Consider the following 27,653-nt stretch of genomic DNA (forward strand, 5'->3'; position numbering starts at 1 on the left):
TAACATGGTTTGTAATCTAATCTAAATTGATAGATATGCTATCAAATCTGCTGGCATCACTGATATGTTTACATTTCCTTATTAGACCTACTGGCTGCAGTTATTTTCCAGTATTGTGTTGAGATCTGTCAGATTGTGTTGAAAAGCATTAAGGGGGAAAATGGGGTTGCATTCAAAAGCACCACCGTCTCTCTCTCTCTCTCTTTCTTTTCCTACTGTCGCGATTCCGGGAAGAAACATTTTACTGTGAAAATATTGCAACACAGTGTCACTGCAGGAGAGATGTTTCGTCACGATCGTGTTGGAGTTTGATATCGACCACTGTTGTCATTGGGAGAAGCCCTGTTTGGCCGCCCCCCCTCCCCCTTCGCTGGGCCCCCGTGTGGAGCCGCCTTGCAGAGTTCAGTCGGGCTGCGAGAGGAATGCGCTGGGATGCGGAGCAGCACCAACCGTAGGAAATCGACGCAACAACTCGCCCAGTATGGACAGTAATGATCCGTATTTACACCTCAGTAAGTTCGCCTCAAAGATGTATTTATAGCCCAGCCTGTCCGCTGTGTTCTTTGCTGAGCTGCTGCATATTGTTTCGAGTTAGAGAGTGCGTTCGCTTCATGGCGTCTTCTCCCCAGCCTGCGAGCTGTGCGCGAAAGCGTCCGCGGACTTTAACCGCCGACTCCCGTCTGAGAATCCGCTTGTTCTGCTATTTTCTTCTTGTTGATAATCGTTTTTTTTCGCAACTGTGCCGATTGAAACGTACGCTGCGACCGACACACAAGTCAGGTGATCGAGGTTGTGCCGGTCAGGCAAGGTCAGAGGTTGGCACTTTAATTGCGCGTATGTAATTTATGGCGCTTGTCGCGCGTCTCTTGCTAAACTGTTTCAGACAGAAACAGAATTTATTGGTCTGGGATGGCCGTCAGATCCACGAGTGAAATGCAAGAAACTGCGTTGAGGAATGGCGGAGCTCGACTGATGAACAAACTTGTACTTGGGGGTAAAAAAAACAAAAAAAAACGAGTGCACGACGCGCCCAGGTCAGCGCTGTGGCTGCTATACCCAGCTGAATGACAGCATGATGTCGTTTTGCTCGGTAAAGCTGAACTCTGCTCTGACTCGGCGACTTTGCCCTTGAACCCAGCTGATGCCTTTCTCTTTTCCATTACTAGCAGTTTTGTGGCAATCCTCAGAGACAAGGAAATGGGACTCCACTGTGGAGTTTCCAACATGTGGGATACACTCTGTACAAATCCTAATTGTATCCTGCCAAATAATCGCCAGGCCTCGTGTTTTTGTTAGCTAACCCTTTTTTCTTCTTCTAGATTAGACTCTATCTGGAGGCTGTGAGCGCTTCACTGAGTCACACACTGTATGCATCATTTATCATGTGATGTTTTTTCGCTCTCACTGAAAGATACACTCATTGTTAAACCCCACTGCAGCACAGATATGCCATGTGCTTCTAAACCAATGCCTTCTGTGGGGGGCCATGAGCAATACTAGTGTGGCTTCACAAGGAAACAAATAAAACTGCTGTGGGAAAATTAAAGAAAACTGTGCAACCCCTTTATGGTATCACAGCTATCTCGGCACCATTTTGAGGGGCTGAAAATTGTTTCCATAATGAATGTGACTCCCCGGGGAATGAGGGAGACATCTGGATTGGAGAGCTTGTAGAGGGAAGCCCGCAGCGTACAGGAGTAACAGAGAGGTCCCTCTGGGCTACACAGGCCTTCTTGTCTGTCTTTGAAGACTAACTCTGATCAGACAGTTGTGGCATCTAAAGGTGTATGCACATCAGGACAGCATGAGACCAGTGTATTATTGTGCAGATATGTTATTGATCCTTTATTATTAAGTATGAGATATGTGTTAGTCATGTCGTCCCCTGCTAATGCTGTGTGCCTGATGTTACTCTCTGGTAACAGCGACATACAAAAAGCTTTTCTTATTTATATTCCTAGTGCCTTTGACGGTATTTATAGTTTTTAAAAACTGCACATCTCAGAGAATTGGATCAATCTTGGTCTCAATGAAGAGTTCTGTTGCCCGATTATGCTCCAACAGTAATGCTGTTGCAGCTTTCCTAGCCGACAATGACTTGCAATCTGGATATTGGTCATTTTTGAAAAGTACTGGTTATAAAATAGTATCAGCTGAACCCTGTGAGAACAACTCTTATCTGTTAGTGCATTTACATTCTATAAGTTAGTAAAGCACCGAGCTGTTTATGAGTGAAAAGCCACAACCACTAAAAGATCATTTCAAGGAAGAACTGTTCTTGTTTTGTCTGTGTGTCTTGTCCCCCAGAACTGTGATTTATGATGTATTTTTACACCAAAACATGTACGAAAACTGGGCCACTAACTCCGTCAGTGGGAGATGACCGCTCTAAAATGAATCCGTCATTAGTGTGCGGCAGATTCGACGCAGTCAGGAAAACAGTCTGGTGATTATGTGTGGATTGTTTTGTGATCCACTCAGCATTTCCCTGACACGGTATGTTTCAGCAAGTTTGATGCAGGCCTGCCCCCGGGCTTTAGGTCGAATCAGCATTTTTCTCTCTCGGCATTTAAACTTTTTTTTTTTTTTCATTTTCCGTCAGTGGAAGTGATTCTAGACGAGCTGGCGAGCACCCACACAGGGAGACCGTATTTAGCTCGCAGAACGGGGAAGTCGTGGCAAAAGAGAAGAACGGCATGGGAGAGTGAAGGGAGCAAAATAAAGGGGAAGTGTGTGGGGGGGGGGGAGAAAGAGGTCACCCTAGTTGATGTGAACTCTCATCACTTGCCAGGGGTCAGTGATTCACCTCCCAGTGCACACTCAGAGGGTCACACACACACACACAGTCGCACACTCATGCCTAAACTTCACAGCTGCAAATATATGGACCTCCTATGTATAGCTTGTTGCTGAGCAAAATGTGACCGTGATATCATGTGACTTAAAGAATGTGGGTGGTGCTATTTGACTGTGAAGTGCCGGCAGTATGAAACCTGCTCTCTTAACAGGCCGATCCCTGCACAGAGCATTCCCCCACCCACTCCTGCAGAGTTAAAACAAACCACACAGGTAGAGGGGTGTGGCTCTTTGCAGGTATTTGCTCGCGAATTGTGTAGCTTGAGACCTGCAGAGCCTCAACGCCGACACACGCATTAGCACACACTGCACACAATGGGTTTATTCCCAGGCACTTTTGATTGAGTGTGTGTATTTATGTGTCGGAGAGGCTGCTTTTCTACAGAGTGTGTGTGAGAGTGGGTGCCAATTCTGAGAACAGGATGAGGAAGAGAAGGGGCGTAAGGAGGCCATTCTCTGGGCTAATTGCCAGTAATTAGTCATTAGTGAAGAAGGTCAAAGCCTTGATTTAATTCCAGCTTTAATCAAGCAGAGAACCTTGAAAGGCTCACGGGCTGCAGCGGTGTTAGGTTATCACATAGCTTTTTCTTTGCTAATTATGCAGTAAAACATGCATGTCACGCATGGACACGCACCAACTCTAATTTTCCACGCACTGAACATCATGTATTACACATCCCTCTCATCTCAAGCGTGTATCTATTTCAGTGTTTGCTTTGAATTCATTCATCAATCGCAAAGGCATAGCAAATAAATACATGACATCATCAAATGTTGAACAAGTGACCGTCTCCTCCCGACAGTGTGTCTCAGTGCGGAGTAAATGCAACACATAGACAGCTGTTGATGAGTCTCTAAAACCAAAATTATTCCCAGTCATCATCTTTAACAATAAGTGGCAAGTAAAATGCCACGTCGGGCTAGTAAATCCATCGGCTCACCTGCCCGATCGGGGAAATGGTATAAAAGGATTAAACGCATTGTTTTTTTCCGGAGCTGATAATAGAAATATCTAAGGAGTTATGTATTCCTTCTCAATACATAAACATTATACACACTTTATAAATACTCTACTCTAATAAGAAGTGCAACAAAAGTAGCAGAAGTACTTTTTTATGTTATTATATTGTTGGATTGTTGTTCTTGATGCATTAACATGTCAGCAGTACTTTGTAGTTGTAGTTGGTTGAGGTGGAGCTTATTTTAACTCCCTTATTTACTGTTGGCTAGTTTAATCTATTTAGACACTATTTATAAACTAATGACATGTTTTATATGTGAAATACTAATGTGCTACTAAATGTGGCGGTCGCATAAATGTGTAGAAATCTTTTATATTTTCCTCAGAAATGAAGTGGAGTTGAAGTATAAAATAGCAGAAAAATGAAATACTCAAGTAAAGTACAATTCGTATGCACTTAGGTACTTTGCACCATTGTGTCAACATCCTTTGATATACCCAGATAGTGCTGAAATAATTAGTCAATTAATAAATTGCTCAATCAACAGAACCATTTTTATAATTAATGAATGGTTTCATTTATGAACAAAATCCAATTTTCTGAACTTACAGACGTAATGAAATAATAGCTGTTCTATTATTTGCCTTTAACCACTTAGTCATTATATTCACATGATTATTATTATGCAAAAATATGATTGTGTAAATATTTTGTAAAAGCACCAAATACCTCAACACATCAATATTGAGGTATTTGGTCAAAAGTATCGCGATATTTGATATTTCTCTATATTGCCCAGCCCATGATGGGCATATTCATTATTTCAGACATTTAAAAGACTTAACCATTAGTCGCTTCATCATACAATTAATTAACAGATTAATCAGCGAGGGGAGATTCATGGCTCAGTAGAAGTTGGTGTGACTGATCGGGCAAAGAGTTCTACTCGGCACTCGGAGCTCCACAGGAGCACAAATAGCAGCAACAGGTAACAGCTAAGTACATTATGTCTCATTAAACCTCTCCACTGAGGGACATGAAGAGCAGGCTGAAAACCTCGCTTGGCTATTTTGAGTGCTGTTGTAGTGTGCCGCTCCTGTCTCACGCCTAAATGCATTAACACACAAGCACACTTTGCTGTTTGGGGAAAAAACAACATCTTTTTCTGCTCTTTTCTGCTTTTTTCTCATTTGCTTTTTTTCAAATGCCATTTCCTATAAATGTCCACCCAACTGAGTGTGTTGCATGATAATGTCCTCGTTTTTCCGAGAGGAAGACGTGAAGAGAAAAGTGTCTCCTCTAGAGATCAGTTTAGCGGGGCAGACTAGCGGAGTCACTGCTTCTCTTTCTCTCAGTCAAGTCCGTACAAAATGTACAATTTGTAGACACAAGTTCATGACACTGGCTACAAAAATAACGATTAGATTATTAGCCAGTTCAGAATAAACATTTAAGGGTGTACCACAAATTAAAGGTTGCCAGTTATCCTCCTCCCACGTTCTGATAGTCCATGATACTATGATCTATGAATGCTAATTATGTCTCTCAGGACTAATTTGGCGTGTTGATGTGGGCCACGACACACTATTATAACACGACGTCTATTTAAAGAGGACTGCATTATTTTAGCTTCTCCCTGCGGGATTTGTTAAGTCTGAAAGAGAGACAGCACGTGTGTCTTCTCCTTCTCCGTCCTCCCGTCTTCTTGTGTCCATCAGCTGAGTCTCTTGCCAGCTTACTGTCACTGAGGGGATCTGGTTACTGGTGGCTACCCTTCAAGCACTGTATAGACATTTGATCCAGCCTCATGCAGGTGCACAGCACAAGAAAACTCTGTTGAGTCATGTCGAGTAAAATAGATGCATACATGTTGGGGAACTCTTCTCAAGTTTTTAGTGCCATACCTCAAAGCAAATGCCTGTTCCCCAAAGCTTGAAGGGTGCACATTTGATCGGATGGCAGGATAGATTATAAGGAGCAGCTGCAGACTAAAATCAGTGCCAATTTTACATTTATTGGCTCGGGCTATTTTCTGGGGATAGTGATATGACATACTGCCATGACCAAGAATGCATGCTGCCTCTGACATTGTTGACCAAAGTTAACTACTTTTCGCAGGCTGAGTTTAGTGCCGTTTGTTCCACTTAAACCATTGTAGTACTGCTTTTTAAAGCCTGTTTTGATACACAAAGTCTTGAAACGGTCAGACTAATGATTGAATCCATCCCAGCGTGGACTTTCTTCGTTTATTTAGGCTCCCTTAGGGTTTGCCATGTATTGTTCCTCGTTGATTTTTGGCCTGTGCTTCCATCTGGGTTTTCACTTTGCTGTGTGTTTGCTTGACTATCCTAGTGCACAGAAACAGACAATTCCTGACTTCCTGGAATGCTATAACACTTGTTAAGCACACAAACATACTAACAATGTGCACGTAGGCAACCTGACATACCACTACAGTACCATTAAGCATGCATGCGGCTGGCACAGTTATTTCTTGGCATTGAGGGAAATTAAAACTGTTATGAGGGAGATACAAGAGATCATTATTTAGCTTCTTGATACTTCCAGTCACCTTCTTTCTCAGCACTCATCTCCCATTTATACCACCTACACATTAGACAGAAAGCTTGTGACTAATATTCAGCAAAAGGGAAGAAAGTGGGGATATCTCATTGAAAAATGTCATTCGACACATAATAATCTCTGTTCTACAGGAACATCAGCGTCGTACTGTCTTCCCATGCTCTCCAGTCTCGGCCCCTTTTAAGAGGGAGTAATTGGAAACGTGTGCTTGTACTCTACACTACATAAGTGTGAGCCCCCCCACCATGAGCACCCTCCTCCCTCATGCCAGACACCCCTGTTCTGCCCGCTGCAACATGTGTCGCTGTACGGATAGTTTTACCGAGGCTGACAGAGAGAGACGCACGGTGTGAGCGGGGTGTGTGGTAGAGCTGATTTGTGCAGCGGTCGGTCAGTAAACAGTTCCTGTTGGATTGATCTCGGGGGAAGGATAATCTGGGTAATCCTATAACAGGCGCTCGTGGACCCCGCCTCTTTTGCTCTTCACTAACGCCCCGCCCATTTTCCACGTCGACTTGCCTGTTCCTGTTCTGTCCTGAAAAGTGGTTGATGTCTGGAGTATCCACGTATTTTTTTTTTTAGTTTGTCTCCGAGCCAACACTTGAGTCCTGGTCCTGGGTGACTGGTGTCCTGCCAGCGCCACGCTTGCACCCGAAGGCATGTGGCACCCCATGGCATCCCCTGCAACTGGAAACAGCCCCAGGAAGGAGATAGGTTATGGCCACTGTGAGTAGCCGGGTTTTTGTCTTGCTTGCGTGTGTGTGTGTGTGTGTATGTGCGTGTGTGTGTGTGTGTGTGTGTGTTGTTGGATCAGATCAGAATCAGAATGTATGTTGTGGAAGAGGTTGCCTGTCTGTGCACTGCTGTTGCTCTGTGATTTTCCACAGAAGTGGAGATGGGGCACTAAAACTAGCGCTGCACAGATGCACAACGGTAATGCCTCTAATCCCTGTGCACTCTCCGAAAAAGTTATTTTGAATTTCCTTCCCCAGTAGGAGAAACCTGCAAATAACAGGGCAAATTCAGCGGTTGACTTCTTTGCATATGGATTATATACGATCCTCACTGTGATCCGTTTCCCACATTGACTGTATGTTGGTAGGGTTGGTATTAAGATACCGATTTCATGATCTCTTTGGCCCCCAGCAGCTGAAAGCCTTTAAAATCATTGGATCATTTTAACCAATTGTGACAGGTACAAGGCTTTGGTGTTGCTTGTGACTCACTTTAGGTCTCAGATGTGGTCAGTGGGGATGCCACTCAACTTCAGAGGATGCTTCCAGCTCTCTTTGCCTCGTCCTTCACTTTCAGTTTCTCCCTCGACACTTGTCCCTTCCTGTTAGCCCTCTCAATCCTGCTTTGTCTCTCTCTATCTGCTGTCTATCACCCTGCATCCCTCCTTCAACGCTCACTGTGATGAGGTTTTTGTTGTTGTTGTGTTGCTTTACCACCTTCCTGTGTTTAAAGAGGTGTGGGAGGTGTTGATGTGAGCTCACTTTCACGCATACTGTAGTCGGCCTATTAGCTGGCTCACTGTTTGTATGTTTGTGTGTACAAGTCTAATGTGTAGATTCTTTTATCTAGTGTCTTTGAGGGAAGCATGTTTCCCTCGTGTTTATAACTGTAGTTTCTTCTGGCTGACAACTTTGCCAGCTGCTTTGAGGCTGTTTATTCATTTTTCAGCTCGGGGCCCGATGTAAGGGTTGAGACAAACTTCACAAAGCTTTTCACAGCATCTGATCTTGGCCCTGGAGTACAAAAACGTCCATGCTAATCCACCTGTTCTGCATGTACATGCTGTCTATATTTTCTGTTCCGCTCTCTCCGCTAAGAGCACAGCAGGGCAGTCCACAGTACACAGCTGTGATTACAACCATAATAATCATTAGTCGACAATAATGTTGACGGAAAAATGGATTGAAAGGTTACTTGAGCCTCTGCTGAATCTTTGGAGTAATTTGTAGAAGCAACTGGAGCATTGTGTAGATAAAAGCTGGATGATTATACTAGAGCAGAGGTCTTCAACAGGGGGTCCGCGGAGGTACTGCAGGGGGTCCGTGAAATTTTTGGTTGATTAGACAATTAAAAAAATAAATAAATAAAAAATAAATGTTTTCCTCTAAACATGAATCTGTCCATTATTTTAATAGTTCAGTATTGTATGAAAGATAACAGGTATCTTTATGCATGGCAGTGGTACTAATAGGCCATCACTCATTTTTCGTTTCCACATTTAAAATTAAAACATCAATTTGAATAGCTTGTATGCCTGATTATCATGCAATTGACAGACAATGTTGATGTTGGCATTAGTATCAGCTGACAAGGTATGTTTATAAATGTCAGTGGCACGGCCACCCTGCTCACTGTACCTTGCACATGTTTAAAATAAAAACATGAATATACAGTATGAACCTGTGTATTATTTGAATAGCTTAGTATTGAATGCACAATAAAGAGGTATACACGGTACTAGGCCCATTTAATATAAAACACATTTTTATACAATATATATAGTCGGGGGTCCCTGCTCCATCTCTCTATCAGTTTGGGGGTCCTTGGCCTGAAAAACGTTGAAGACCCCTGTACTAGAGGTTATGCATGTTTTTCATTAACTCTAGAAATTTGAAATTGAGATTTGTGTAATGACTTTGTTTTAGTCCAAACTTGATGTGACTTTCTGTGAATAAATTTTCACATTGTGGTTGTATAATGTAATAAATCAATTTGAAATAGTTAAAGTTAAAGGGGTAAAACATGCAAAGCTGCCAGCCCATTTAATAAAGCTTTTCCAGACATGGTCGGTCTGTGAGTCGATCCACCACTTAGGTCCAGTCTGAAATATCTAAAAAGTTATCGGATGGATTGCTATGACATTATGGGTAGACATTCACATTTCACTCTGAAACAACCCTGACTTTTCCTGTGGTGGCACCATCAAGTCCACTGGCTTATTGGTTTATGCCCAAAAATTCCCCACAAAACTAATGACATTCCCACCAGCCTCAGCTGTGCGTTGTGTTTGGTGCTAATTAGCAGATGTCTGCATGCTAGCACATTAAACTAAATGTTGTCATCCGAGCTTCTCTGTGCTTTGTTGCCTGACCGGCTGTCGTGCATGTTAGTGCATGTGAGCGTGCCCTACAGGCTAGCTCAGGGACACCACTCTGCTGTCATACAGCAGTTTAGCTGATAAGTGTAGCACTGTTAGCTGACAGCACTGTTGCCGTTGTTTGCACCATTACCACTGTTAGTAGGCTACCGTTAGCTGCTAGTCGGCCGCCACCATGTTGAGAGCCGCGTGAAAGCAATAGATATGCTCTGATTCGAATTGAGCACCCTCAAATAATATACCTGCTTAACATCAACATGTTAGCATTGTCTTTGTCGGCATGTTAGCACGGACTTTAGCATTATGCTTAAAGCAACGCCTTTCTGCAAAAGTACAGTCTCACAGAGATGCTAGTGTGGCTGTTTAGTGCCTTACTCAATAGCTAGATTTCCATCCTGATGTAGCGCAAATGTTAACATTTTCAGAAAATCACGTAATAATGTGCCTTTCTATCCACTGCTGTTATGTGAATAACTTGGAGTGGGTTCATCAAGATGCACAGCGTCAGTCAAACCTCAAACAAAGGGGAAAATGTAGAAAAGAAGATGGAAATATTGCATTTCTGTTTGTGTCATGTAGTAATTTGAGGAAAGTTACAGTCTCCACTTTGCTCCACACAGATCTGATGCAATTTTTTGTCTCTTCAGTGAAGCGTAAACCTCAGTGAACTCTTAAGTCAAATTCTTTCTGTATGGCTCGATTTTTATGTCTGTTTTACTTTTACTTTTATCAACAGAAAACTTTTCCGCCTCAGCCAGACATGAAACACAATTTAGTATTATTTTGAGGTTTTTTTTCTTGAATTTCCAGCGTTTTCACTCAGGTATTGTTATACACAAATAAAAACAGAAACAGTATTAATGTTAATGAAAATTAATGTTTTAAAACATTATTTTCTTTCACAATTTATACGATGCCACTTCACCCTGAGACTACTAAGCCAGTTGTGTAGTCTGCCACCAGATCCTAGGAGATCCTGAGGTCAGGTCGCCCTGGTCACACTCACTTGGTCACAGCATGAGCTGTGTGTGTGTGTGTGTGTGTGTGTGTGTGTTTTGATGGCCCCTCCCCATCTCTCCGAATCGCTCTGTAGCAGTGAAAGACTACTTCTGGGAACTAATTTGAGTTACCTCATCAGACGGATGCTTTGGTTTGCATTGGGTCTTTCAGTCCACCTCTTTGTTTGTTCTTTCTGTCTGTTAGCTCTTGCAGTTTAAGTTCCACATTTTTTTTACCACTTGCAAAACAATCTCTATCTCGTCCCTGTCTCAGCCCTGGCCTCCTCATCGATCTTTTTTCTCTGCGTAAAAAGTCTCCCGCTGGCATGTCTGTAGTGTTTGTGGATGTGAGGACACGGCAGCAACGGCCGACATATGGGAAATACAATATGACGTGGTTACTTTATGTTCATTAGCTTGCCTGACATTTTCTCTTACTTATTTGAAGCTATGCTATAGAGGAACTACAGAGCGATTGGGGGGGGGGGGTAATTTCTCTTCTTTTGATGGAAAGTGTGTTCACAAGAGAGTTCTCTACGGGACAGAATTTAGAGTCAGAGAAGTTCACCAGCTCGAGTGCTTGTGTTGTCACAGCCGTATGCCTTTATGGTAAAAACATGTTTCTATTTCTTAATGTTTTCAACGAGAGAGGAATATTATATATTATCTGCTTTTAAAAAAAAGAAGTGCATCCAATATTATGGGCTGTGTTTATTTTGGCTGTTAAACTCCAAAAGGGCAGTCAGAAATTGGATCAGGTGTCCCTGGAGCAGCTCTGGACATTTTGCTGCTTATGTAACAGTAGAGAACGTCTACATTTTCTCTCACCAATAACCATGTCTATCTCCTCAATCACAGCTGTGCAGAAAAAAAAAAAACAAGGGCTTTTTTTTCAATTGATGATTTAATGTTCTCAGCCAGGAAGAGAGATTAGAGTGTGTATGTTGGTGGGATCATGTGAGCTTTGGGGAGGGATGCCGTTTTGGAGCGAGACAATGCCCTCCCCCATCCACCCATCGTCCCATCCATCCATCCATCCACTGCTCCCCTCCTTCCTATCTCCATCCCTCTCTCCGTCCCCTCCTCCTCTGCCTCCCACCTTCTTGACAGCTGGCCTGCTGAGCTGCAGATACTTACCCGGGGATAAGAGGATTTACTGACACAATTGATCAGACATCAACCTCATTTAACACAGAAATGAATGTTTAAAGGGTGGTGATTTTCTGCTCGTGTGCATGAAAGAGTTTGTTTCGTCTCTTTTAATGTGAAAGTCGACCAGTGAGCGTGCTCGCGAGGAGTGCGTGTGTCAGACGAGGGTTCGCGGCTGGCACTTATGAGCTGGATTGGCAGGGAAGAGATTTCTTAATTACATGTCCGCTGTATGTAACGAGCTCTGCAGACTGACCCTCTGATTGCTTTATGACGCGTTCTGCTCGCTGTCACTTGGTCGATGTCAGCCTCAGATATGAGCATGAGAGCATGCACGCATACGACACATGCAGACACATACAACATGGTATTAAACAGATCGATGCACACGCTGAGGATCTGTCTTCATAGGGCTAATCTGATAGATATTGAGTTGTTCAGGAGTCGATTTGCTGCTCCCACCCCAGTCACTCATCTCTCACTGCCCCCCCCCCTCTCCAACATAGACTCCTATTGCTAGTCTGCTCTCCAGACAGGAGATATTATTAGCTTGTGGGCCATGGGCTTATTGAATTACCACACAGTGGAGTGCTCCATCCAGCCTCTACCCAGTAATTAACAGTGAGGGATTTAGAGGGGTTTGTGGTCTTTGATGATTCTTTAAACCTGTTGATCATCACATCATTGTGATACATTTGTGGCTTTGGCTATTCCCTGCCACAAATGTGGGAATTTGTTTGACCTACATAAATGATCATCTTAAGCATACAGCAGCTGTGTGATGGTGATGACGAGGAAATCGGAAATTGTTTACATTGGAGATGTTTCGACTCTGTAATCGTTTGACAATATAAGATGCTTTCAAGAACTTGAAATACTTGAAACTGAGAAAAGCAGCAAATCTTGATAGATGAGAAGCTGGAGACAGAGAATGGTTTGCAGTTTTGCGTTACAGTTGACTTTAATAAATGATCTAGATAGTTGGAGATTCATTTCAGCACTTTCAATTTCACAATTTCCTAGTTTCAGCACTAGCTCACAGTGTATCTTGGGACCACTACCCTTCTGTCCAGTACTGTACGTGGTGCCATTCTCCAGTCCTTGTACCATGTGTGTCAGTGTACATATAGTCATCTGCGGAAGACCATATATGTCTAGCAAATATTATTTATCCAGATATAAGTACAGTTCTTTCACTAATATCACAAATGCAAATTTCTGTTTATTTTCTATATACAGTAGTTATAATGGTTTCATATTAGGACTGAACAATAAACTGAATTGAGCAAAATTGCCTACAATAACATTATCCTATTAAAGAACTCTATGACATACTCAAAATGACAACAACACGTAACAAACTAATCAGTCCAAAGTTCAGTCCAGGTGGTCGTACTATAATAATCAGGACAAAGAGGTGAGCCGGCACATGAAAGAAAATGTCATATGCGAAGGTAAAAATAGAGTTTGCGACATTTGTTGCTGTTATAGTTACTTCATCAATTTCTCATGATTACTGTACATCCCTATCCCCTTCCCTAATTCAGATCAAACTTTGATGGTCTGCTGTATTAAGGGCATAACATCAGGCGCCGGTGATTCACTTTGTAGGTTGTACGTCCCCTCTGTGCAGTCATTTCTGAGAATGACGAGTGTAACTGTAGGCTGCTGCAGATAGGAACCTTTTTGAACTTGGTTCAGGAGTTTGGCAACAGGCGACCTTTGATTTGCGATGCTAGCGGTCAAAGGTGCCCTTCGCTGCTCTGTCTGTTTGTTTGCTCTCAAATAGATGCTTGAGTTGCTGCAGCACTGTATAGGTTTAAACTAGGGCTGCACGATTATGGCCGAAATGGTAATCGTCATTATTTTAAACAATTTTGAGATCATGATTATTCCTTGATTTTAGGGACAAAATATTTGTGCTTGTGAACAAATCTTTGCCTCAAATGCAGACTGGTCCTTATTCACAGTGCATCTCCTAGAAGCATAAATACATAAAATAGTACACAAGCTTTTTTACACTAAACGTACTACTGCTTATGCTTTCAAGTTGTGCTAGGCTACATTCCTGCAAATGCATCAAATTAAGACTTAAAAAACACTCTATTCAGTGCATCGTTGTGCAGACGGGCAATACTAGTATTGCTCGATGGCCTCCTGGTGGCTGTCTGTTAGTTTAGGAATGCTTGATTCGATATGCAGCAGAGTTTCTGAGCGTAGAAAACTCTCTCAGTCGATCATGTTAATTTAATTGCTGGAAGACAAAATCGTGATCGCGGTTTAATTTACTGTGCAGCCCTAGGTTGAAACTGACAGGAAGCAGTGGAACTAAATCTGTGTGAATTCTGCGAGTGTCTTATGATTTTTTTTAGGCTGTCTGTGAACAACCTCCCGGTGATTGCTAATGTACCTTCCTCTGCTGTGCAACGTGTGATAGGCGTGTACATTCCAAGGGCTTCTTTGTTTAGAGGTGATTTACATAGAATAGAGATGGAACAGCCGGTTGAGGCGGGTCATTCGAGGATAGGCCCCTTTGAGCCGCTCTGGGCCGATTTATGCTTCCTCCGCTGAACATGTTGGCCTCCTTCCACACACACACACATACACACGAACACACACTCACACACACACACACTCCCCTCACAAAGCATGCTCAACTAGCCAGCCATTCCCTTTCAGGCATCCCGCCACCAGCTGACTGTCCATGTGGTTTTGTGCTCTCCTGTGTACTGCATCTAGGAAGACTCTCAGGTCTGGCCAACATGCAGCCATCTTTGGTTTTGTCCTAAGCACGCGGGTTATGTTGAAGACTTGAATTGCAATGTCATGGTGGAAAATGTACACTTCACCAAGACAGAGACTGAATAGGTTCTTAAATAGGAATGCACCTCATGGCTATTTTTTATTTATTCTTAATTGATCGGTTTGTTGTTTTTCTAATCAGCTAATCTAGAAAATGGCAGAAATGTTCAACTAATCGATTAATCAGCGTAAGTTTGACGTTATTGGTCTGCTAGTTCCTAGCAACATAAAATACATGTTTGGGACCAGAGCAGATAATGTCCTTCTAATCCTGCACCTCGACATTTTGTGTAAGTGTGTGTGCATTTGAGTTTGGGGCTGTTGCTTCGCTTGTTTGTCTTGATTTCAAGCTTATGAGAAAGTGTGAAAGTGTAGACACAATGCAGTACAAGTATAAGTATAAGCATTGGTGCCCTGCTCAAGGTTGTGAGTTTAGTTTTAAATGGGGCCCGTATACCCCACCACTCTGTCTTTTAAATACTTTTTTCCATGTAACAACCTTTATCTTCTGGCCTGGGCGATCGGGATACTTTTTAGTCTCGATGTCTGCGAGAACACGTTGGTAAATTGTTGGCTGGAGTGACGATAGGCTCTGTTACTGTATCTCAGCACTTCTAGAATAGAATGGATCTTTGCGAGCCCAGAAGGGAATTTGTCATGCACATAAAGAGAGGGGTCAGCGCACAAAATCAGACACAGTACATGCTGTACAGTCCTCATCCATTACATAAGCTCGTTATTTAGAGGAATCTTCCCTCCAAAGAGCTGGGAATACACTCCCGCCAATGTAGAATTTAAATCTAGGTAGCACTTCCAGGCAGTAGCATACAGTTTAAAGAGTTTGGTGCTTATGAATTGTATTTTACTGCAATATGTCTTGTGTGTCCAGTCAGCTCTGTTGGAGAGAGGGAGGCCCCAATACATATTTGTCTGCCAGGGTTCACTCATGGAGGGCTGGAGAAAGTGGGCGAATGGGAGAGGGGGTGGAGAAGCTGTAGTCTCAGCGCTAAACAGGAAGTTGCACAACATCTGTTCCTTGGCATACAGAGAGGGAGTGAATGGTCAGCTGTGTGTTTTAACAGTGTTTCCTCACGTTAAAGATAAAAAAAAAAGTGCATCAAGGCAGACAATGTGACATTCCTCTTTGTTTCTCAATTCCCTGAAATCTGAAAGCAACTGTCTTGCATTGCTCAAACTTTCCATTTCCTTAAAATAGAGTCGTGATATCCAGTGGAGAAGAAACTAATGTGCACTTAATCACCGTCAGAGGTTAAGTATCAGAGCAGCATTTCAAAACGATTGCAAAGTATTTAGCAAGTCTGTTTAAACTTTCAGATAGACTGCAAACTGCAGTCACATGCACAATCAGTCCAAACATTATTTGTGGACACAAGCAACTATTTTACAGTGAAGACACCAAGAAACACATCTTTGTAAACATTGGAGACGTTGCTGTGACAACCACTGCCTGTGGGCGAGTACATCGTTTGAGTTATTATAACCGTGTCAAATCAATTCCTTATTTGTGTATTCCACATGAAAAAAAGATTTCAAAGTGATGACAGGAACAGGAAACACAACTTGAGATGTGAAATTCAAATTAAGAACCAAACTATACAAAAAGAGAGTTATAAGATGTCATCCTATATGTAGTCATCCTGGTATGTACATACATTATACATGTCCTTACCGTCAGCAACCTATAAGAACATCCTGTTCACCCACCGAGTATTTACCAAGCACTAGCAGGAGTCAAAACTAGGAAAACTCGTTTGTCTCGATCCCAATGAGATACCGATAAGATTGGGAGTCTTCCAACCATATATACTGGCATGTGTAATGATACAAATAAAGAAGAGTAATGATGACAAATATATAGAGACACGGATGAAAGTTGGTGTGGTAGACCTTTGATTAGAGATCATTAGATCATAAAACAAGCCTGTGTGAGTGAGTCTTTGGACAAGTTGTATGGAAAGGGTCTTTTCCTAAATCTAGCTTCCATGCAGAGCAGGAGCATTCGGATTTAGTCTTTAGAACAATAGAAATGGAGAACTCATGCTGAAATATGACGCATGTGAGTTTAAATGATCAGTGCAGCTCGACGCTGGAGAAATGATCAAGAGAATGTCTTGTTATTTACAATTTTATCTTACAGCAGATTTTCACATTTGTTGGCTCACTAATGAGACACAGCTCCCTTTTATTGGGCCTTGAGTGGCAACACTGAATCTCTGCGAACGTAAAATGGATTTTCATGAGGCAGCAACCCTTCAGTTCTGAAGAGTGAAGCCAATGGGGAAGTGTCTTAAACTGGCATTCTTCCTAATAGCCATCGGGGGGGGGGCGACTCCTCTGGTTGCAAAAAGAAGTCTGATTGTATAGAAGTCTATGAGAACCCTACTTCTCACTTGATTTATTACCTCAGTAAATATTGTGAACATGAGTTTATGGTCTCAATTGGTAGTTTCAAGTCGTCTTCAATACAGCATGATGTTCATTTAGTAAATGATGGTCCATTTAGAATAAAACAGATGAGAGTTTATGGTTGAAAAAGAAGAAAAATTACCTTTGTTTGCCTCTTTTTAAGAAACAAAAACACAGGTGCTGTTCATTGCGTGCCATGCTACCTCTATACACGTAATAAATTTGACATTTAATTAAGAACCGTGTCATTGGGCCTGGTGTTGCACTGCGAATCCGTGTGTGTGTGTGTGTGTGTGTGTGTGTGTGTGTGTGTGTGTGTGTAGAGGTGGGTGGGCGGATGGTGCACTGACACACAAACAGAAGCTTTTGAATTTTCTGAGCATTCAGATTAAGCCAGATGCGCATATGGTGGCATGTCACTCTTCATCAGTAACATTTCGCTCAAACAAAAACAGTTTTATTCATTTGTTTGAGTCATCAACGTTAGCCCAGAGAGGCGCTTATTGCATTTGTCTGTAAGAGAGCAGGCAGTGACAGCTTGTGGCATTTGCCTGTGCAAGAAAGTACATTTCGATCCTTACATGTGCATACTGTACATGTATGTTGGTATTTTTAATATGTGTTGATGATGAATGAATGTGCTCACAGCTACATCACATGGATGAACTTACACACCACGCCCCGATACTCAGTTGACTGACAGCTTTTCTAAGTAGGTCATCTATGTAAATGCCAGCCTGTCGGTTTACATCAATGGATGCAAAGGAAAGTCAGCACCCTCTGACCAGAATCTGACGTCCTTCACTCTGTATAGCCATATTCACCCAACCGTGGCTGCATAAAGACATTGTATTGCACTCAGCAATATGCATATGGTACTTAACATTGAAATGTGTATATGTGCTATACTGTCATTTTCCCATAGCTGGTCCTCTCATTTTAAAGTGAATGCTAATTTTGCCACTGGTTTGTTGGATGTTTGCCATGTAGGCTATATAGATGGAAGATGCCTTTCCACTTCCTACCACTGTACAATAGTGAAGTCAAAATATCCCAGACACAGGAGCTGCCATCTTGATATTTTTACGTCATTTGAAGGCAGGGTCTGCGCTGTAGTCATCGATAGGGCTGGAGTCGCAGTATCGAGGCCTTCCTGAGCCAATCACAAGCCCGGGCTTGTTAGCGTGAGCCGGCTAGCTGCTACGTTAGCACAACGATAACTGTTTGGCTCGAAAGACACAACAACTAACCACGGTATACCTGCTACAGTTATAATCAAGCTGGCACTAATTCTACGACACTTTGTCGCGACTACTTTGCTCAGAGCAGCTGTCAATCACAGCTGTCGATCATGATGTCTCACCCTCTTTTTCAGAGCATTAAATAACTAATCAATACCAAACATATCACAAAAATTAACACTTAAATGTACATCCGCATGATAAGAACTGACAAAAAATGTATTTGATGTGTATTTTGACTTGTCAGTTTGGCTTATGTCCCATCCGCTAACATAGAGGGGGCGGGGTTTTTGACTTGTACTGCAGCTTAGCCACCAGGGGGGCGATCAACATGTTTTGGCATCACTGTTGTGCAGCTGTCATGACGTCCATCTTTATATTCAGGCTATGGTTTGCCTTAGCTACTTCATAAGTTGATAATATGTCATTGTTGGTGCGTTGGTCCCTTATGACAGGTTTAAGCAATATGATTTATTATAATGGATGCATTCGGTTACCTAATCAACTGGTAACTCAGTATAAATCTTTTTATCTTGTGTGTCCTCATTCGTTTTAACACATTCTTCCTTCTCCTCCAGACTCTTCGGGGCCAATGACCCACAGCCACCCTCCTCCCATGGGTGGCATGGTCGGCCACCCGTCAGTCATCAGCACCTCCAGGCCCTTAGCGTCCCCAATGTCCAATTTGGGCTCTCCAATGAACGGCCTGGCCTCGCCCTACCCCGTCATCACATCTTCCCTGGGTTCGCCCTCTATATCGTTGCCGTCCACGCCCAACATGAACTTCGGACCACTCGGCAGTCCACAGGTGAGAAAATGTGTGGGTGTTTTAATGGTCATCAGATAGCTATGGACTTTGTCTTAAAAGGCTTCTTTTTCAGAAGGACTTCAATTTAAATTTTTCACTTGAAGAAAATATACTTTTGTACATTATTAGAGGCCCTGCCTTAACAAAGCTACCGCCTCAGTTAGTGAAAGAAAGACATTTGAAAAACATCAAGCCAAGGTGCTTTAAAACAGAGCGCATGTGTTTAGTCCTCTACACTAACCCTCTATTCATTCCTCCTAAGCTCAACAGAGGTTCATATTCTTTCAAATGTCTTCTTTTGGAAAGCATCGTCCCCGTTAAACTATCATGGTCTCTGGTTAATCATGTGCCGCTCATTCTTGGAATCTCCGACAGCGGACCGAGGTTGAAGGTTAGCCATATCCAATGTGTTTGGCAGGCATACCTTGGCTTTCCTCTCTATCTCCTACCCCTCTACCGACCTTTAAACTTCTCGCCCTGAAAGGTCATCCCTAAATTCTGTGTTACTGCCGTCATGCAAGGGGACTTAAGATGCAGTCCGGCTATTAGCCCTTTAATGGATTACTGAGAGAAAGGAGAAGGAGAAAGAGCAGCCTCCATTTTCTCTGGATTTCTTCACTCTTTCTCACCATTTCTCCTCTTCTTTTTTTTTTTTTTTTTTACCACACTTTCCCTTTCCTTGTCACGTTAGTCTATTTTTTAGTTCCATCTCGATTATGATACCTGAGTTGTTCATGATTCTACAAGAGATCCTTTCGCTGCGAGGTTGCATCTTTAAATAATATAATGACACGCGCGTAAGACTACGAGAGAGAGGGCTATTGGAGCTGCTTTCTTAAGGAGGTCTCTTGAATGAACTACAAACCCCACAAGGCTCAGTACTTTGATGCTCATCTGCACATACAGAAACACAGATGAACACACACACACACGGAGTGCTTTAGAGGCTGGATGGAGGCCAGTGCTGCAGGGCACTGCAGACAATGATATACATTGGTTCAATCACAGTATGGATCTGTGCCTTAAGGGGCAGCCATGGTTGATACAATTATTCGATGTAACCGTCTTTTCACTGCTCGCTGGCCGCCAGTGACCAAGCCTCCATCAGGTCACTGCATCATGCAACATCACATACGATTTTCATGGGTGAACTGAAGTTCATGAACCGTCCACGGCTGACAGAGGCAGGAGCAAATTCATCATTATAGCTGTACAGCCATTCTGGCGGTATTCATGTTTTCTACTATCATCTTGTTCTTACCTCTTTAATCAGTGTTTTCTGATCAGTGTTTTTCATGATATGGCTATTTTATTGCTGCATTTCGTTGTAAACAAACCTGTAACTGCAGCAAGAGAACACATTCCAAACTCAGATTCTATATTAAGTTATGTTGTGTACCATTATATTATGAATTGAAATATACATCAATCAATCTATGAGGGGAAGCTATTTCCACTCATGTGTTTTGAGTTTCACATAGAGGGGGAGGAGGGGGCGGCATTTCATGATCGATTTCATTATTTGCTTAATTAGTGATTAATCATTTGATCCATATTTATTGAAAATAAAAATCAATCAAACCATCTCAGATGAGGTAATCATAAATCATAAGGTCCCCCAGCATGAATAGAGGATAAATACATTGTAAAAGATAGCAACATTGTGTGAGTTCTTTCTTACATGATACATCCTGTATTTTTAAAATCAAGTTTTATTGTTTTTTTACTTCTCTACCATGATAGCCAGCTAGCCAGCTTTTTTCAAGTCACTCGTGACAATATTCAAAATTATCCCAATGATGGAAATTCACCACGATCAACTTATTGTGAGTGTTTTTAATCACGACCCACGATTATGTCCTACAGCGTCCCATTCCTGCATGTATGATGCAGCGTGGTCTACATACCATGTATTGTATAAAGAATGTATGATGCATCAATAATCCAGATACAGTGCTTGTAGCAGTTTTCTAAAGCGACATGTCTGAACAACTGTTTGAATGCTCCACAAGACTTCTTTTTTCAAACCATACATTACCATACATACGGTATTTGTGTTGAGTGGTGCGCTGAAGAGGAATAGCTGCTCACTATTGACTCACATAGGCAAGTACGCGGGGGGGGGGGCTCAATGCTCATTTATGTGTGACTACCTGCCTTTGGGGCAGCAGGAGAAGGTTGGTGGTGGTTTAGAGAACTAGTGAGCTCAAGGAAAACTGAAGGACAGAAAAGAAAAATCTCTTGTATACTCTCCTCTGCTGTAAGGTCACAGTCTGCCATTAGGGGATATTCAGAAGAGTGCACATTGTAAATAAGTGATAGAAAGAGCCTGAGGTGACTGGGAAAGGATGTCCTATATGCAACGCAGCATCAAACATATAGGACAGGGGGGCATGTGTAGGTCAGTCTTGTTGTTGCAACATGGAGTGCAGATGTTTGCAACTAAACAAACAAAAATGCGCCAGCACAAATATGCATCCCGCCCGGCACTCGTCGGAAGGAGAGGGTCAAAGGTCGCAAAGTTGATAAAATCGAAAGAGACATGTGTAGAAGTCAAAGGGACTTGTTGCTCGTGCCGAACACGTTTCAACCCTCATTTCTTAAATGTTTCGGGAGACTGTTTGGGATCACATATGAGACGTTGTAATGTCTCGTGACGCTTTAATTAAGGTGTGAATTGTTGTCGATCCACCTGGGAGGCCATTATAAGAAGCTGATGATAAAAGAAGTCTATAATTTGGACTGGTGTGTAGATAAGAAGTCTTAACAACGTTTATCAAAATCAGAAGACCCTACGCAGGAGTGCCCTCTGCTGTGTTTGTCAGAGAACTGCACTCCCTGCACACGTGACTCCTCTCATCCGCCTCTTCCTGTCAACAAACACTTCAAAACCTCTCAGACTGAAGCCTCAGTCCCACCCACTAATTGAGCATGTGATCGCAGATTCACAGTAAAGTGTGTGGGTGGAGAGAGGAAAAAATAATATGGGTGAAGAAAATGAGAGGAAGGGGGAGAGTGTCATGAGACAGCCTCACACTTGTCACTCTTACTTCCTCCGCTGCTCTGTTTAGTTCAGATCTGGCCACCTAAGCTTAAAATCTTTATCTCCTCTGTCTTCCTGTCATCCTCAGATGAACTCTATGAACAGTGTTAGCAGCTCGGAGGACATCAAGCCTCCGCCGGGCCTACAGAACCTGGGAAACATCAACTACCAGTGTCTGAGCCCCGGGGGAATGTCAAAGCACATCTGCTCCATATGCGGGGACCGCTCCTCAGGTAATGTTAGAGGGTGAGGCGGGGGGGCAAATGTACTCTCCCCACTCACCACAAACATCACCACCCAGATAACTGAGGAAAGATAACAAAGGCAGATAGATTTCAAGGTTACTTGTCGGGCTTTTTGTCATTTTTATTAGCGCAATGTTGACTTGTTCTTTGATCATTTCAACAGTGTTATTGGCCTGAAACCAGAAAGCAGCTGCGTTGAGTCAGATAAGTGAATGCAGGAGTGCAAATTCAGAAAAGGAAATGGATGTCTTTGGAATTGTCAATGGGCAGTGGTTAAGCCACTTCTAAAGCAAGGCAGCCTGGACAGATTGGTAGATTTCAATCTGGCTACAGACCTCATCACAGCACTGATCATCTGGTCGAGTCCTCAGCTGCTTCAGATCATATCTGGAAGACAGGGTCTATGTTGTTGCCATTGGTGATCATAAATCTGAGCAGATAACAATGACATGTTGAGTCCCACCTGAACATGCTCCCTGTAGGTCAAATCATACATGACAATAATGGGTATTACCACAGCTGCACTCTAGCTGTATTTTATTTAATGTTTTTGTTTTGTTGTCAGTGTATTTACAAAGGGTTTGCCATTGTGGAGTGAATGCTTTCAATTGTGACACAAAAGATGTCGCCAAATGCAGGTTTACAATATTGTTGCTGATGTCGTTGTCTCTGTGTCCACAGGGAAGCACTACGGCGTGTACAGCTGCGAGGGATGCAAAGGCTTCTTCAAGAGGACCGTCCGTAAAGATCTTACCTACACGTGTCGAGACAGCAAGGAGTGCCTGATTGACAAGCGCCAGCGAAACCGCTGCCAATACTGTCGCTACCAGAAGTGCCTGGCCATGGGCATGAAGAGAGAAGGTGTGTGTGCAGGTGTGATATGCTTTTAAGGTTCAGTCTGAGTATGAGCTGCTGGCTTGTGCTCTTGATCATTATTTCCGTCATTACAAATGCATGTTACCCGACAGCAATTCTTTTAAAATTCTAGTCAAGATCCCAAAGAATCCAAAAATACGAATCATGATATGCTCTGTGGAAATATGTACAACGCAATGCATCTTTATGTTCATCTTTGATGGTACGGCGCAGTCATTTTGCACTGTAAGCACCATGTAATTTCAGTGAGGTGCTGGAATAAGCAGATACTAAAATGATCAACAATCAGTTAAACCACTTTAGGTTTTGGACTGCTTTTTGATACCAACATCTTGGACTTAAGAAAACATTTTAAAGTTCAATGAATTGATTCATTTATTTTTGGGTTCAAGTGATTAAGACTCCTTATCTTCCTTGTCTTCTTATAGTCAAACTGTAGAGCAGAGAGACTCTTTTAATATTGTCCAGTGCAGAGTTAACATAAGCATGGCGTGTTGGACCTGAAATATATGTGTGTTTGTGTGTGCGTGTACAGCGGTGCAGGAAGAGAGGCAGCGTGGAAGGGAGCGAGGGGAGAGCGAGGTGGAATCGACCAGCAGTTTCAACGAGGAAATGCCAGTGGACAAGATCCTGGACGCCGAGCTGGCTGTGGAGCCCAAAACAGAGACGTACAGCGAAGGCAGCCCCAGCAACTCGGTGAGAATCACAGACACTGAGCTTTTGGTTTGGTCAAACCCATGAATTATTATAAATCACTGCTTTTATCACCAGGCTGAGGTGGTACCTAACAAATGGAGGAAAGCTTCCCAATAAATCATACCACCTATAGCTCATAATGTCGAACTTTGGTGTCAGAAAAGAAGTGATTCAACTCAGCGGTCATTTTTTGAGGCTGTAGACTGCGTTGCGTTTTCTTTTACCTTTGTGTGTTTAAACTTCAAGAATGTCTCAAAACTGTCTTGAGTCTAGAGAGGAAGTTGATGACCCAGAAATAACCACAGTTGCACCTGCTAACCGCTCTTTGACACACTTAGATGTCACCAAAGGAGCTCACCACCACATTCAATGACTCACTTATCTTTGCATTCTTCCAGACCAACGACCCTGTCACCAATATCTGTCAAGCAGCAGACAAGCAGCTCTTCACCTTGGTGGAGTGGGCTAAAAGGATCCCGCACTTCTCCGAGCTCCCCCTCGATGACCAAGTCATCCTACTACGAGCAGGTAGACACACACACACACACACACACACACACACACACACACAATCCCATGCATGCACCAGAGATATATGCACAAACCTACAGTATATGTGCAGGGAGGAGATGAACAGCATTAAAAACACATGTTTCTCTGCGCCAGTAAACCTTTCTACGACCCGTTGTCCTCGCGGTGGTGCAGCATTTCTTTCAGGGTAGTTATTCATCCCACCGACAGGCTGTCTATTTGAGTCTTTTACATTTGCTCGCTACATTTTTGCAATCTAGTTTAATGGAGCAGTGATACCAAATATATCTGGACTATTTGACGAGTCCCAGCAGTGCGGTTTGCAGCCACACCAGCGCTGACCCCTGCTGGTGACACACAGGCCTGAAGGAGAAAGTGAAGACGCCACACAGCAGACCTAATAATAGTCATAATAGTGGAAGACTGATACATCATGCGAATTGTGTCGTGTATTATTTGCAAATACTTGAGGATGACTTAAAGGGAGGAATAAAAGGATGAGTTGTTTGTTTGTTTTTTTGCATCCAGGCTGGAACGAGCTTCTTATCGCCTCATTCTCGCATCGCTCAGTCACGGTAAAAGATGGCATCCTGTTGGCGACGGGCCTCCACGTCCACAGGAACAGCGCCCACAGTGCTGGAGTGGGCTCCATCTTTGATAGGTAGGTAGCATTTAAAGAAATAAGGCCAGAGTTACTATATTGTCTTATAAAACATTCAGCTTACAACCACTAGCTGCTACACAGCCTCCTCCTGTTGGGCACAGAGCAGCCTCATTTCTATTTTTTTGTCACAAAAGGGAAATATTATTTTTTTTTACTTGCTGTCATATCTGGAGGTTTTCGGATGTTGCGTGCAGTGAAATGCAAGGGGGTTGGTATTAATCAATAACCCTATCAAACTATTGCAGACATATTACAGTCATTTTGTGGTCTGAGGTAGGAAAACGTTTACCAAATGCCCGTACAGGCTACTGTTGTCTTCATCAGGGCTCAACAGTAACGATAACAATAAAGCAAGTGAAGTGCCACGTCGGGCTATCGAGCTGGTTGTCAAAAAGAATTAAACACATAGTTTTTTTAGCTAAAGAGTGAGTCTCTTGTTTCCTTCTCAATAAATGAACCAGAAAATTATGTATTTGCTGTTATTGGATAACTGCTGATAAATAATAACAGCATAAATATATATAAAATAATATTATATACTGTTTATATATATATATATACACAGTAGTATATTTCTGACCCACTTGCGCAACTATACAAGTGAAAAAACATTATTGTTGAACTCTGCTTCTCGGGCATATTTTTGTTTTTTTGCTCTATTGACCTTCATTGTCAAAACTCTCTAACGTGATTCATTTGATCTCCTGCAGAGTCCTGACAGAGTTGGTATCCAAAATGAAAGACATGCAGATGGATAAGACAGAGCTTGGCTGCCTACGAGCCATCGTCCTCTTCAACCCAGGTCAGCTCGGCCTCCAGTCACTGTTCACTTTAATACAATATGCCAGAAAGCAACACCACCTTGGATGGGAAATTAATCTGCATTTTGATTGGCTCTCAGTGTCTAATAAAGGAGGTAGATTATGGTCCTAAAGGTGTATTTGTATGTGTTTGACATACAGTACACAATACTGAACTTAATATCATCATGGCAGGCTTGAGGGACTTCTCTATGAACCCATATATTTTTACTTTTAAAGACACTGTGGCTTTGAGATATTGTGGACTGAATGTTTTATTCGCGTGACGTTTGGCCTTACTGTGAGTATTTGTTTGTTTCAGACGCAAAAGGTCTTTCAAACCCATCAGAGGTCGAGGGGCTGAGGGAAAAAGTTTACGCCTCATTGGAGTCGTACACAAAACAGAAATACCCAGACCAGCCTGGCAGGTAGGAGACGCATTACATCACACAGCAACAATCAATATCAAACACCAGTGTTTAATTGCTGCTTTGGCTTGTACGCAGCAATGAAGATTGCAGATTACTTTACATCACTGCTCAGCCCTTAAACACTTGAAACAGCATTAGATTTAAAAGGATAGAGGCCATTAGTGTTACTGCTTATAAAAGATGGTTGCAATTGATTTTTTTAATTTACTGTTGGGCGCTAGATAAGATCAACAGATGATGTGAAATAGAAAGTCTACAATGTCAGTCGGCTTCAGCTGTGGACAGAAGAGGAAATAAACTAAATATTACCTTGTTGGATTCTTTCATTTTCTTAAGAAGTTGTGTTGATTATGTAACAAAAACAATACTGCATTAAAGGTAGAATTCTTGGATTCAAAATTTCACCAAAAATATTGAAGCATTAGCAGAGGTAAAGAATACTTAAACATCATAAAAGTACTCATTGGTCAAATGCAGATGCATTCAGGATTTCAGGATGTAGGATCTTTTAGTTGTAGGTGTTAGTTCTAGGTCTAAATAAATACACAATTTGATCATAATAAACTGAAGAGCCGTGCATCATATTTTTTGTTTTTGTATAAATCTCGATTGACAAAGTAACTATTAACAGTTGTAAGATAAATGTGGCGGTTTGATATTTCCAAATTAAATGTATTGCAATCAAAAAAACTTTTTTATTTAATTAAATGAGATGCAATTTTATAGCTTTTGAACAGTAAACATAAAAACTCTTTGTTCTACATAATAGAAGATATTGATTGCTGAAGTCTGCTTCTTCTACTCTCCGTCTCTTCCCGCAGGTTCGCCAAGCTGCTGCTCCGCCTGCCCGCCCTGCGCTCCATCGGCCTCAAGTGTCTGGAGCATCTGTTCTTCTTCAAGCTCATCGGGGACACGCCTATCGACACCTTCCTGATGGAGATGCTGGAGGCTCCGCATCAGATCACATGACCCCAGTCCCCCCCTTCCCCCTGTATATACTCCCACATTGTGAGCGGTATGAAGACGGAATTGAAAAAGACTTGATTCAAATTGTAAAGCAACGTATTTTGTACCAAGCAAAACATTGTAATTAAAATTTTTAAGAGAGGTATTTTGAGGTTGTGGGGAGGGTGGAGTCTTGAGACGGAGCATCAAGTACAATGTCAAAATGAATTCTAATAGAATTGTTAACAGATTTCTTTTGTAAATAGATAATTTCAGGTGTCCGTTTTAAAGCAACCCAATGCAATTTGAAAATAAATCATATTTTATTCAAAGAGGAATTGTATAAAAAACTGAAACCATCCATACATTTCTTAAAACCCATTTGAGAATTCTTACAGAATAAAGTTATTTAAAAATGTGTTTAAAATGTGTTATCTGTCTTGTCTCTTTTATATAATTTGTTACAAAACTGCATCACAGTTAG

General features: G+C 42.2%; 1 protein-coding gene across 3 annotated transcripts; it reads left to right on the forward strand.

Annotated features, from left to right (window-relative positions):
* Positions 1 to 405: 405 nt before the first annotated feature.
* Positions 406 to 27,596, forward strand: rxrgb (retinoid X receptor, gamma b). 3 transcript variants are annotated; one of them, XM_076087798.1, is made up of 11 exons: positions 406 to 512; positions 6,984 to 7,127; positions 18,709 to 18,938; positions 22,070 to 22,214; positions 22,908 to 23,099; positions 23,638 to 23,798; positions 24,197 to 24,326; positions 24,858 to 24,990; positions 25,704 to 25,795; positions 26,116 to 26,221; positions 27,046 to 27,596. In XM_076087798.1, the coding sequence occupies exons 2-11, from the start codon at positions 7,061 to 7,063 to the stop codon at positions 27,191 to 27,193; spliced, it is 1,404 nt and encodes a 467-aa protein (XP_075943913.1). In that variant the 5' UTR covers positions 406 to 512; positions 6,984 to 7,060; the 3' UTR covers positions 27,194 to 27,596. The 3 variants fall into 3 exon arrangements, with proteins under 3 accessions (XP_075943913.1, XP_075943915.1, XP_075943916.1); XM_076087800.1 differs by having other exon boundaries at positions 22,908 to 23,087; XM_076087801.1 differs by lacking the exon at positions 6,984 to 7,127 and having other exon boundaries at positions 407 to 512.
* The last annotated feature ends 57 nt before the right edge of the window (positions 27,597 to 27,653 follow it).

This window comes from Anarhichas minor, unplaced genomic scaffold (assembly GCF_050575085.1).
Source record: "Anarhichas minor isolate MPS153535 unplaced genomic scaffold, ASM5057508v1 ptg000010l, whole genome shotgun sequence".
Taxonomy (NCBI): Eukaryota; Metazoa; Chordata; class Actinopteri; order Perciformes; family Anarhichadidae; genus Anarhichas; species Anarhichas minor.